Raw genomic sequence first — 13,970 nt, 5'->3', positions numbered from 1 at the left:
TTAGCTACCAGCGCTTTGAGGGGCCAAGCGCTTAACTGGTTCAAATGTATCGGCAGAAGTCTCTTGGGTCAAGCAGGAAGTCCCACCTATACCTATGAAAATTTCAAGACTGCCCTACTAAAAGCCTTCCCTGTTGTAAGGGATCGTGCGAAATTAGAAACAGAACTTTTCAGTATATATCAACAAAGAATGGAAAACCTCTCGAGTTTAATTTTAAGAAAAATTCACGTTTTCAAGCTCTTGTATGGAAACCGTCCGGATCCTGAAATAATTCAAGTGATTTTGCCGAGGTTACTACCCCAAGTGCAAGACTTTATTGAATTGAGAAATCCGACTACACTGGAAAAATTATTTGAGCTAGCAATCCAGTTTGAAAGTAGAAGAACGGCGGACGTCGAAAGAAGACGCCAATATCAACAGCGAAACCAATTTGGTACGCCAAGACTACAGCAAACTCAAGCACATGGCTACGGAGAAAAAGCGAATCAGTGGGCAAGGAAACCCGAGCATTCAAAAACAGCCGGCGAACGTCGACAGTTCAATAGCAACACAGGAAAAAAGTCTCAAGGCCAGTGGAGAAAGAAGGAAAGCACCGAAAGAAAAAATAATTTAAACTAAAACGGATTTCTGCTGATGAGAGGGTGCGGAAATCCGAAGGCCACTAAAACCCCTCTTCCTACAAGTTAAATACAGTAATGGTGAAAAATTTAACTCTTCCGAAGATTGAAGTCTTGTTAAATAATATCCCGGCCACCGCACTCCTGGATACCGGCGCGCAGTGTTCCTGTGTGGCAGAAGTCTTTTTTAGAAAGTATTTTCGCAAATACCGCATATATAATGCGGATAATACAACAGTATTAGCGGCGCAAGGAGAACAATGTAAGTGCGTAGGTAACGTACCTTTGTACATCCGTATCAAGGATGAACAAGTAAAGGTGATGTTTTTTATAGTAAAGAATTTGCAAGCACACTTAATACTAGGAATAGACTTTCTTTCAGACGCACAAGCTACACTGGATTTTAATGAAGCGTCTCTTAAGCTGACGATGAAACCAGTGCGTGTAGAAAAGGTTGAACCGCCGAGGTTAAATCTTGACCACCTGCCTAATGACGAGCAAGATAGAATCCGACAAGTGGTAAGTGAATTTGCTTCCTTATTTAGTGATATTCCAGGATTTACCCAGGTTACTAACCATAGTATTGACACCGGAGATGCATTGCCGGTTCGTCAAAAACCATACCGGTATGATACGAATAAGGAAAAAATTATAGAATGGCATATTACCGATATGCTACGTAAAAAGATCGTAACGCCTATCTCAAGTAGTTATGCTAGTCCGGTGGTTTTATGTAAGAAAAATAATGATTATCCTTTGGAGCATCCAAAAAGGTGGAGATTCGCTATTAATTACCGTAAATTAAATTCCATAACGAAATATCCGGTATATCCGTTACCGATTATAGAAGAAATTTTAAGGAACATAAAATCAACCAAATTTATGACAACTTTAGACTTAACGAATGGTTATTTTCAAATAGGGATCAGGCCTGAGGACGTGCCTAAGACTGCTTTTATAACCAAGTCTGGCACTTATGCATTTTTACGAATGCCGTTTGGCCTTTCAGGCGCCCCAGCAACATTTCAGCGATGCATGGACATTGTGTTAAGACCTGTTCTCGGAAAGTCCACATTTATCTATTTAGACGATATCATTATTACTAGTGATAATCTAGACCAACATGTACAGGATTTAAGACAGGTGCTTTCTTTATTAAATGAGGCCGGTCTAAAAGTTAATGTCGAAAAATGCAAATTTGCAGCCCCTGAATTAAAATATTTAGGTTACAAAATATCGCAAAAAGGGATCGAGACAGATGAATCAAAAATAATCGCTGTACAAAAGTATCCGACTCCAAACACGGCAAAGAAGCTCTCTTCTTTTCTAGGACTTTGTTCATATTATAGGTCCTTTATAAAAGATTTTGCGGCTATCGCTGAGCCATTGTTAAAATTAAAAAGGAAAAAGGCAAGATTCTCGTGGACGGCCGAAGCCAATAGTGCTTTCGAAAAATTAAAACAAGCATTAACGCAAGCCCCTGTGTTGAAATTTCCTGAAAAGGATGAAAATTTAGAAATTTCAGCGGATGCTTCGGATTATGCGGTAGGAGCGGTACTTTCGCAAAATCAGCAGCCAGTGGCATTTTTTAGCCGAACTTTAAATCAAACACAAAGAAACTATACCGCGACCCAGAGAGAGGCACTTGCAGTTCTGTTAGCAGTGCAAAAGTTCCGAGTCTATTTTGGAAAGGCGCCGATAACAGTATATTCTGATCATGCGGCGGTAACTAGATTGTACTCTGGAAAAAATTTATCCCCAAGGTTAATAAGATGGGCACTCAAGCTGCAAGAATATAATCTGGTAATCAAGCATACCCCCGGAAAGGAAAATATCGTAGCAGATGCCCTGTCACGAATTAAATTAGACGAACAGGTTAATACCGTAAAAGTTGCAATGCTGACAGCGTGTACAATAAATTCCCGAGAAACTGTAATAACCGAACTGGGTAAGGATCCTGAGTTTGGAAGTATTTATGAGTATTTGAAGGATCCTGAAAATTTTAGCCACCAAGATATTGTGGCGATAAGAAATAGGGCGGCCCATTACGAACTAATAGATGGTCTATTATTTTATACAAAAACTACGAATTCCAACAACGAATTTCGACCTGTTATCCCAGCTAGTCTTAGATTAAATATCCTGCAAGAGCTCCATGACAGCCCTTTAGCTTCTCATGCTGGTATTCGAAAAACTACTCAACGCGTACGCGAGGCAGTCTACTTTCCTGAACTGCAAAAGTTAACAAGGGCGTATGTCCAGTCCTGCCCAACATGTCAAGCCGTTAATTATATTAATTTCCGCCCGGCCGGGTTTCTAAATAGTATTAAATCCGAATTTCCAAATGAAATAATCGGCATCGATTTATTGGGCCCTTTCCCTTTTCAAAAAGTCAGTTAAACAAAAGTCGCTATCTCCTTGTTGTAGTTGATCATTTTAGTAAATGGACCGAAATTGTTCCCTTAAAACGAGCCTCCGCGAAATTAGTTACCGATTCTATTTTAAATAAATATATTTTAAAATACGGGGCGCCCCTAAAAGTTATATCGGATAATGGTCCTCAATTTGTAAGTAATATATTTGAAGACATGTGCCAAAAACTGGGCATACGTTATTTAAAAATGGTCCCGTATCGGCCGCAACCAAATATAACGGAACGGGTCAACAGAAATATAGTGAAAATTATCCATAGTTATGTTAAAAATTTTCATAAAAGCTGGGATAACTATGTCAATGAATTTGCTTTCGCCCTTAGGACCGCAAAACATGATACAACGGGCAAAACTCCTGCTGAGTTATTTCTAGGCAGAAAGGTTATAACACCGTTAGATAAACTATTTTATGTGCAACAAAGAGCCCCAGAATTTAAAATGGGTGATATAGAAAAACTAATAAAAGAAGCAAAAAAGAATACGGAAGTAGCACAAAGAAAACAAAAATTGTATTATGACTTGAAACGACGGGGAGTAACTTATAAAGTAGGGGATGAAGTACTAAAAATTAAGCATTCACTTTCTTCAGCACCAGAAGATAAAACTGCCAAATTTTTTCCACGCTTTGAAGGACCATATGTTATAGAAAAAATAACTCACGCTGTTGTAGTGTTAAAGGCAAGAAATGGTGAAACCTGTTCCGCAAACATTGACCAGATAAAACCATTCTATGACCGTAATAAAATGCAAATCTTTTCAGATCTTTTGCAGGATCCGGTACGGCAGACACCGCAGGTACAAGTTCCAGAGGTGGGAAAACGACAAGTACAAGGGCAAGCCAATGAGAGACAGAAGCAAGTGAAAAGAAAATTGCCCCGCGGAAAAATTGAAGGTACAAAGAAAAAGAAGCCGTTCCACCGTCCAAAAAACAGAGTTCACGAACACCCCCAGAATGAAGAAGGGAGAAGGACGACGTATGTGAAGAGAACCAGGAGAAATGACGGCAACTATAACCCGGCTCTAAAATGGAAGATCGACTCATCTGACAGGACTCTCCGCAGTAAATGTAGCCGAACTGCGGAAGGGCCATCAGCGGCGGAGTAAAAGTTACAAGGAAAATTTGAACGGCCAACAACGAGGTCCAAGCAGGAACACGACAGAAGTTTCCCGGTTCCGCCAAGACCAGCTGCCATCAAACGGCCAAGACCACAAGCAGAGGAGAAAAAGAAGGTATTCAAGGGTGACCGAACTGGTGAAAAAAGGAAGCTTCCAGAGGAAAGCACTGAAGGGCGAGCCCGTACAAGAAGGAGGATAAATCACACTACTATCTGCAATACCCTTAAAGACTGGGCCCAGAAAAGGATGTCCGAATATCACAAAGATAAGTAAAATTTTATGTTACTTTGCAAACTTAAGTTAATCTTTCATTCTTACTGCAAGTGGCAGATTTCAAGAAGTTTTACCTCATGCGAGGTCTACCTTTATCGCCAAAAGGGCGAGAAATGAGTTGTGACCGATTTTCTTATTATGTTTTTCAATTACTCGCGCGTAAAACTAAAGTTGATGTATAATAGCGTTGTATAAAGACTTAAATATTGTAAAAAGTTATTGTATAAATTTTATTTAAAACATTCTAACAAGAAAGAAGTTTTAGTCTGAAAGACTTTTTGAAATGTAGTATTATTTCAATGTAGAAAGAATTGGCACTTGCTTTGAAAAGAATAGAAGTTAACAATGTACTACTAATGTATGTTTTCAAATGTGTAAAATTAACGGCATCTTGATATGTTCTTGTATACATGTGAACTGTTATTTTGAATGTTTAGAAATAACGTGATATGGTAAAAGTGAAAGTAATGTTAAAAAATTTGTTATTCGTGTGACTGTAAAGATTAAATCATGGTGAATATGTGTTAAAGGTTGAATGATGTAGTTAGGCTCTCTGACGCTACACTTTAGAGTTAGCCACTTTCAGAATAGTACCTCAGGGTCTAGAGTTGAAATTAGGGTGTGTTAAGAGGTCTCGTATGTTGAATTTTAACACGTTAGTGTTTTGATTGTAGGAGGAAGTGTTGAACACATAGACAGAAACACATTCGTGTTTGGTGTTTTTACAACACATGTCAGAGAGCACGGGGAGAGATAATTAAAATAGTCATGAATGAAATAAGAATGTTAAGAAAAGTATATTCTATATGTTATTTGCAATGTCATTCTGTAACATTTCATTAAACTAGTTTTCCTTCCAGATCTCTGAAAGGAACCAGAATTGAATAAAGCTCCTGTTTTGATGCAGTACAGATGAAAAAGAAAAAAGATTGTTGTATATTCCGGGAGTTGCTATTGTAACAAATTTCTTTCTTTTAAAATTTTCTAGTTTCTAGCTAAGTTATGATTGTAAAAGGTTGGCCTCGCGTTAGTTTCTAGAGCTAAAAGTTTTCAACAAGGTCGTTTTAGACCTCAGTTTCAAACTAATTAACTCTGGCGGGAAGTATGTAAGGATCTTAAGTTTTACTAACGTTTATTTTATTTTAAATCTTTACTATCACTTCTTATTTTCTACTTCCGGCCAGAATTATAAGCGTGAAGGAGTTTATGCAAAGTTGTCTGGCGAACGCCAAGTATTTAAGTGTGGCCTTTTTGCCAAGCAGAAGAGAGGAAGCCGTGAATTCGAAGCAGGCCGCTTACCTTAGAAGTTACGCAGTTGCTACTTTGCCTTCCAGGCCAGAGGTTTTAATCCTCTTGATAAATTAAACGTATTGTAGTGTTCACAGTCTCTGTGCTACATACGCTTCCTGTTATTATAAGGCCAATCTTATTCTAAAGTTAAATTAGAGTTTAGTTTTATTTTGATATCTTTTAAGTTAGACCCCGAGTGGAGGGTCATTGTATTCCGAAGTACGGAAGTCATTGTATATAAAGAAAAAAATAAAGGGTTTTGTATACCCTTCGTCTGTATCCTGTCTACTTACTACAATTAGTGAACATAGCTTTAGTAAGCTCTCTGTTCTAGTCCGGTCATTGTATGTTTCCGAAGAAGGTTAGAAGAAACATTGAACCTGATAAATTAGAATGAAAAATTCGTCTCTAAATGTGAATGTTGACTCAAGAAACAAGCAATGAGCCAGGCTGTTGGTATGCGTGGTGCCATTTTCCGATACGGCTCGACTCAAGGAATCCACTCGTCAGATCATCGGCAAAAAGGGCAGTGTTCACGATTCCATCTGATTCTAAGATATCTGGTAGGTCGTTAATAAAAATGTTAAAGAGAAAAAGGCTAATAACTGTGTTCTGAGGCAAACTCATTTTAACTTATTTATATTTTGAAGTGCTGGTGCCATAACGAGTAGCACAAAAACGTTGGGTCAAGAAATGTTTTAACCAAAGGAACATTTTTCCACCAACACTGAATGTCTGAAGTTTTTGAACAGCCTTTAACCTCCAAACATTATCATAAGCTGCTTGAAAATCTACGTAAACAGACAGTACTGAATTTCGTTCATCAAGTGCAGCTTTAATTGATTGGCTTAAGAATACAACTTGTTGACTTGTAGAATTGTAATTTCTAAATGCCACTTGTTTGAAAGATATTAAACCATTGGTTTCCAAGTACCACTTAAGACGGGAAACAATCATTCTCTCCATTATCTTTGATAACTGTCCAAATCCTGCTGTTTTTTGTTCTTTTTAAGAATTGGGATCAAGATGGCCTTTTTCCAGGCAGCAGGAACAGTCGAGTTCCAACTCTTATTATAGAGCTTCAGGAGGACATTCAGGGTGTTTTCGCCAAAATTCTTTAAAAATTCAATATAGATATTGTCTGGGCTTGGACTTTTTTTACATTTCATTTGTCCAATAGCTCCCCGCAATTCAGAAATAGTAAAATCTCTATTAAAAACCGAAGGTCCACGAGAGCTAGAAGAAAATTTCTCGATAATTGTTTTTCTAAGGATCTTTTGGCTCTTCTTTAGATCGTTTACCAGCACTACCAGCTTACTTCAGATAAACAGATTTCTGTATTACTGATTTTTAAAGAGATAAGGGAAAATTATAAACAGCATAAATGACTCATAAGAAGTTACTACACATATACTTACAACAACAGTGGAATGTGGGTCATTTTCATTTATTTCCCTCTCAATTTCTTGCTCATCAAGATTTTCTTGTAGAAAATAGTGCGGGAAAAAGGCACCAGCAATTACTACCTAAAATACATAATATAACACCACATGACTATACTTAAAAGAATGCATGTAACTGTATCAGTCCTTCTGAAATTTTTTAAAGTATATAAAATTTATGTATGTTTCTTCTTTGAAGAAGCTTTTGCTATATGTTAATAAGAAAACAGATCTGCAATACCATACCAACACAAAAGAGTCCGGTTTGATCAGATTGCTGAAAACAGATAAATATCTTTAAAAAAAAAAAAAAAAAAAAACTAAAAAGATTCAGATATTAATGACCATCCAAAGCAGCTCTCTTAAAGTTTAAAATGGTTTATCAGCAAAAATTATCAACAGATACAGCCCAGGTGAAAATAGCAAAACATTTTATGGGATATTAGATGACAATGCACTTAAACTAACATGGGAATGTTATATATCTTCTGTGTACTTAAAAGTGAAAAAATATGTAATGTAACTAATTCTATTTAAGGCTTGGTGGCTAGCGAATCATGCAGCAGCACCATAGGTCCGGGGTTTGATTCCCAGGCTGGGAAGGTCGACTCAGCCTTTCATCGCTTGATTTCCATCACTTGGGTCGATAAAATGAGTACCAAGTTTGCTTGGGGACTAAACACTGAAAGTCCTGTGACAAGCTGACCACTTGTTCAGGGCATATGCTTAAGCACCCCGGGGCCCACGGTCAAGAAAGCAGATTTCGGGCACTGTAGGCCATGGCCCATTAGGGCTGTTACGCCACTGAGTTTAGTTTTAGTTTTTTTAATTAATTCTATTTAATGTTTTTAAAATTAGATATATTATGAATCAAATGTAATTTTTATTTAACTGAATCAAATTCAAAAGTAAAATTCAAAAGTCTCTTAAGAACTGCATTAATTGCTTTTATAGAGAAATTAGTGAAACAGCTTAGTTTGTTTATCAATAAGAGACAGTGAAAGATCTTACATTCTGCCAAATGGCAACAAACTTTAAAGAAAAGTGAAACAATACAAAATTGTGTTTTAAAACTTCTGGGCTATTAAAAAAACATTCAGGAATCCCTCACAAAAATTCAATTACCTTTAACATTAATATCTTCGATTCTTCACTTTGTCTGGCTATATTCTGATGCTGATGATGCTCTTGTATACCATGATTAGCTAATCTACTCTTTATTTCTTTAATAAGCATATCAACCTACATAAAAAATTATACACATAAACCGAAAATTATATTCAAATAAAAAGGTAAGTATTTTTTTTTTTTTTTTTAAGAAACATTTATTAAAATCATTTGAAGAATATCTTACTTCTCGTATTCTCTTCATCTGAATGAAATTCAATTCGCACCATTTATTTTCACTTAAACCTCCAGGCTGTCGAAAACGACTTTGGGACATAAATTCCCGCCATGTCTATTACAGAAATAAATAATGTTGTAAATATACATACAACCTTACTTATAATTATATATATATATATATATAAATTATATATATATATATATATACTACTACTACAATAACACATTTTAGATGTTAAAAACAAATAACAAAAAATCCCCCCATATATATAATTAAGAGAAAAATAATTAAATAAAAAAAAAGGGTAAGCTGACTAACAGGAAGGAAAAAACAAAATCAGTATACTAAAATAAAAAATAGTGAATATACTTTGACCCTTTTTTTCAACAGAGCCACTTTTTTGAATTATATCTGGATTATTATCAAAATAAATTAATGAAATAAATTCAATAAAATGAGTACTGCTAAGGTCACTGATGAATGCTATTAAAAATTAAGACTAATTTTTTTAATTAATCATCAAGCTACTAAAAAAAGACCTTGAAAAAGACCAATGAATACTCAACTATTCCTTATTTTATTATGCTGTTTTCTTGCTATTAGCCAGTTTACTACTTTATTTAATTATATCTTGATTGTTTAATTAATTTTGTACCATACTGCACAACTAATAATTAATAATCTTAATTTTGGGATTTTCTTATTTTGCAGTTTATAAACATACATATACAGAGTGCAAAAGGCATTTGAGAAAACAAAACTCTAGCATGCCATAACATTAACTACCTCTCTCTTTTTAGGCTTAATAACATTGTTATACCTTTTCTGCACTCTGCATCCCCATGAGGACAACAGAAAATACCATCTGTGCACCACGGCCAGAGCCCGGGAGGACAAGCAACATAATTTAAACAAATGTTTTTGAGTTACATGGGCATACAAGACCCTTCAAGGAAAGATATTGGAATCCTGTGTTGCTACAAATGAACAGTATATAAGCTTAAATGCCACACTGCATAAATTATAACATTACACATTATTATACAAAATCTTTCAATGTGAAGCCCAACATGGCACTTATTAGAAATGATGCAAGAGACAAAAAGACTTCCTGTTCTTGCCAACTTAACCATGCTCCTTAGAAATCTCGCACGTTCTGTTTCTTCTCAGATGAGAACTTTAATCAAGATAAAGGGGAGCAGGAGAAATTATAGGAGGCTTTGCACGACACTGGCTGAGGCGTTCATAGTTATGTAAACCACGTTCCTGTTATATGGGATGATCTTGGATGTTGTGAGATATGAGGGCCATGTCATGCCACCTTACTTTTTCCTGCACAGGCACTGCTTACATTGAAACATTGGACATCATGTCAATCCCCTCAATGAAGGGGGGTAATCCATACGTGTTTCAGCAAGACTCTGCTCCCTCACCGTCTACATAACTCAGGAGTGGCCAACTGAGAATTTTCATGATCTCGCAACCCCAATCATCTGACATTCTAGCTCTCCAGATTTGATTCACCTGGAATGCTAGGTCTGGAGTGTCATTTAGAGGAAGACCAACAAGTAGCCTCACAACAATAAGGATCACTGAAGACTGCCATTTTAGATATTATAGCCAACATGAATCAGGATCAACTGCTCCTGGCATGGAATCATTTTTTAAATTACATTGAAGCCGAACAAATTTTATTAATAAGATTTTGCTATACAAATGTAAAAACTAATGAATTAAATTCTGTAGGAAAATTTGTTCTTTTTTTTTTCTTTTCTTTTTTCTTTTTTTTTATTAAGAATATCGTGTTTTCCTTGTGTATTTCCTTTAACTAATTTTATTGACTGAAAATCAAGAAAGGAAAATTATGTGAGAAATTTAGTTTCCGAACAACACGGTTGCAGTAAAAATATAATAAATGAAACGTAGTCACTATTAAACTACTGGTAAAATCACAATATTATTTCTTTAAAAGAAACCACATTCCAATAAAAATATATAGTAATATTAACATTACAATAGCTGACAGATATTAAGCTGATATTTAACGGTAAATGAGCTAGACATGGTGTGCTCCACCTCCATTATAAAGCCACATGGGGCCACTCACATAAATGAGTCTTGACTGCAGTTCCCCAGAAGGACATTGCGGGAACAAAGGAGAAGGGTGGCCTACAAAAGACCCGAATTTCAAAAGATCGAACAGAACAGCAGTAGATAAGGTTACAGAGAACAGGAACATAAATAATAGAAATAAGGTGAAATCACTTTGGGAAGTTTTTTAGGTGTGATAATACCTGTCACATAGAAGTATCTTAATAAAAAATCTACCAAAAATATGTTTTAAATAACAAATGCAAGAGAAAATAAAATGGATAAAACGCTAATACAAACTGAATAAAACAAAAAATAATCAAGGGAATATAATTTATTAATAAAGTAGCTCTCAAAGACAAAAACTATGTATAAGAGGGGAAGGGGAAGATTTTGCGAATACTTCTAATAATTTCAGAAACTAGCTCTAAAAAGCTAGAGAGAAAATATGAAAGGAAATATGGTATTTATTTTCTTCAAACTATCATTTTGCTCTCAAATACGTCTCTCAAATTGACAATTAAATTCCATATCCTCATTAAATTTCTAGAATAGCATAACTTTTATAATAAAAATTTTTTTATATATACATTTTTCAAAAACTAAAAGAATTCATTCATACATAAGATGGAAACAAAACATGATCATGCCCAAATTATTGGAGTAAGTAGCAGTTACCTCATAACACGTTTTACAAAAAATTAAACTGACATGTTGAGAATTAATTGGGTTCACATATAGCCAAGGCAAAAATATTAGGATTTGGTTGTGATGTCATCCTTATCCATTACTGGCAATAAATTGTGCTGTTTGGTCACAGTTTTTGTTTGATCTGAGCAGTGGTCCTGTTCATGCTTTAAAAGGGAGTTAAAAATCTGTTATTAGCTTACTTTTAGGAAGGAAAAAAAAAAAGAAGGTGAAAGTTCTAAATTAAAAAATTTTCTAGTTACTTTAACTCTTCGGCTAGCTGAATGAGGGATACTACGGAGTTTACTGTATATCCAAAAGGCCGCAACAGCTAGTCAGCGACAAACACAAAATGAAGCTTTTTATCAGTGCTTTCAGAATTATCAGAATGCTGGTACAAATATGTGTTTGTTATACATTTATCATATTATTTTGAAGGTAATTAGGTAATAATTTAAATGTTTAACTAGAATTCCCTAGATGCTTTTTTTAGTCCAAATGGATGTTAGCCCAGGAAGGCTATTAGTCTCGAAACAGCATTTTGCATCGAATCATCGTAAACGGTTGCATCACTTTTCAAATTGTTGTCACCAAATAATATCGCACTGTATTATATTTAAAGAAGCTAAATAATGAAGAATCTGCATGAATGTTTGTGTGTTCTTCCCATTGTGATAAAACAACAGTACCTAGAGTCATCAACGGTACCTTGTTTTATTGTCTACTTCATATTTTGTAAAACATTAATGAATTTTTTATTAAAAAACTGAACAATTTCACAGCAAACAGTGGCAACACTGTAAGGAATAAAAAAATTTTATCTCCACCACAAAAGACTGTCTATCACAAATTCTAAAGATATGACGTTTTTAAATACTTTTAGCTCAATACGGCATTAGCCCAAATGCTCTTGAAACATGTATGTGTCTGTAAATGGGGGAGGGAAAGAAGGTCTGTTTGGGCATAATATAAATCTGAAAGCTTTCAGATTTTTTTAAATTTTATTTATTTATTTATTGGGAGGCAAACTTTCTAAATGCAGGGATCAGTCAAGGAAACACTGAAGGCTCAGCTCAAAATATATCTGACTATTCGGATTGGTCAATGGAAATTTAATAATCTAGTTTAATTAAAAATCTGAGCATTAGAATTAAAATATTTCACACACAATTTATAACATTTTAACAATTCCTTCTTTTATGAGAATTTAAATTATACTTCTAACCATTCTTTTCAGTGTAAAGTATCTATATCTGTAAAAGCATCATATCTGTATCAACACATTTTTCACTTAAAGATTAATTACTTGCACCATTTTGCTGAAAGTGAAAAAATTATGGCTTGCTTTTATGTGAGATTATTGCATGATTATTAATGGTATTTCAGCACAGTATTAGTGGAAATTCTGAAGAGGGGGAGAGAGGAATTCATACAACAGTTTTAACAAAAGCTAAAAATTAAACAACAGTTCATCTGAAAATAATTTTAAATACAACAGTGATCATCCAAAAGTACTTAGAATCACCATACATCTATTATTTGGCTTACCTTCAATGGAATAAAAACATTTCAAGAATTTTACCACAACTTCATATTCTAAAAAAGCTTAGTATCTAAGAAACACAAAACTCAACCTAGTACAATACAGTATGTCTGCTTTATTATGCTAAAATGCATGAAATTATAAAATGCATGAATCACACCTAGTATTTTTCGTCCATCTTTTTATTTATCCAGAAGAACATCTTCTAATGCAACTTTTTATTCCTAACATATATTAATTTATCAACTTACTTTATATGCATTTAGATATGCCAAGCAGTCACTAAATGTATCATTAGCCCAAGCAAGCCTGGATCTAAAATAAGAATAAATAAATCACATCAGAAAAAATTTATAAATAAAGTAAAGTGTATTTCAACAAAAAAACTTTTAACAAGATTAAATGACACATCAAAATTACTTATATAACAATCTCAAATTTTTCAGAAATCAGACTAATGTCAAAAGACAGCATTTTTTTAACTGCCACAGATTTAAATAAATAAATTTAATTTCTTAAAATTACTAAAATTCAATGTTCATATCTTATGCAAATATTAAAAAAATCCAGACAGTTGCATAAACATTTTTCTACAATTTGTCAAATATATAAATGGGAGAATTTTATTTCTTCATTTATCATATTCTGATAGCAATGTAAAAGTACTTTATTTCCATGCAATAAAAATCAACCTTTTTTTTTTTTCCAAAATTGAATAATGAATTTTTTCAATATGCTAAATACAATACTACAAAATTTATTTCAATTGAAATAAAAATCTTAAAGTTATGTATTACACTCACGTTTGTGAAAATTGCAACACCATGAAGGACTTATGCGAGTGAGCTGAAATTTTCAGGAAATGCAAAGTAGCGCATGATATGCAAATGATTAGAATTGCAAATCCGTAGCGCATGCGTATGCTGAGCAGCGCCCTCTGAACGGCTGATGGATCCGAATAAATAGACGGCTGTAGCGAGGCGTGTATGGTTATCGGTGGTTATCTGCTAGTGGTAAACGTTAACTCAATCTGTACTTATGCCTCGTCGACGAAAGAGAGCGAGATTTGAACAACTTACAGAGTTTGAAAGAGGGAGAATCATCGGCCTTCGTGAAGCTGGATTGTCGTAT

At 34.5% G+C, this 13,970-nt stretch overlaps 1 protein-coding gene across 2 annotated transcripts in view; it reads right to left on the bottom strand.

Annotated features, from left to right (window-relative positions):
• spn-E (tudor domain containing 9 protein spindle E) overlaps positions 1 to 13,970 on the bottom strand; it is a 166,414-nt gene that overhangs the window by 67,493 nt on the left and 84,951 nt on the right. For both annotated transcript variants that reach the window (XM_085814583.1, XM_085814585.1), the window contains exons 19-22: positions 13,091 to 13,154; positions 8,525 to 8,629; positions 8,296 to 8,412; positions 7,147 to 7,254 (exon numbers count right to left, since the gene is read on the bottom strand). In XM_085814583.1, coding sequence (XP_085670709.1) covers positions 7,147 to 7,254; positions 8,296 to 8,412; positions 8,525 to 8,629; positions 13,091 to 13,154 — 394 coding nt within the window. The remainder of the gene's footprint in view (positions 1 to 7,146; positions 7,255 to 8,295; positions 8,413 to 8,524; positions 8,630 to 13,090; positions 13,155 to 13,970) is intronic.

Source organism: Stegodyphus dumicola, chromosome 4 (assembly GCF_044657685.1).
Source record: "Stegodyphus dumicola isolate Sdum_Otavi_A_Nest chromosome 4, ASM4465768v1".
In the NCBI taxonomy this organism is placed as follows: Eukaryota; Metazoa; Arthropoda; class Arachnida; order Araneae; family Eresidae; genus Stegodyphus; species Stegodyphus dumicola.
The sequence above is the reverse complement of the archived record's forward strand: the minus strand, read 5'-3'. Positions and strand labels throughout refer to the sequence as shown.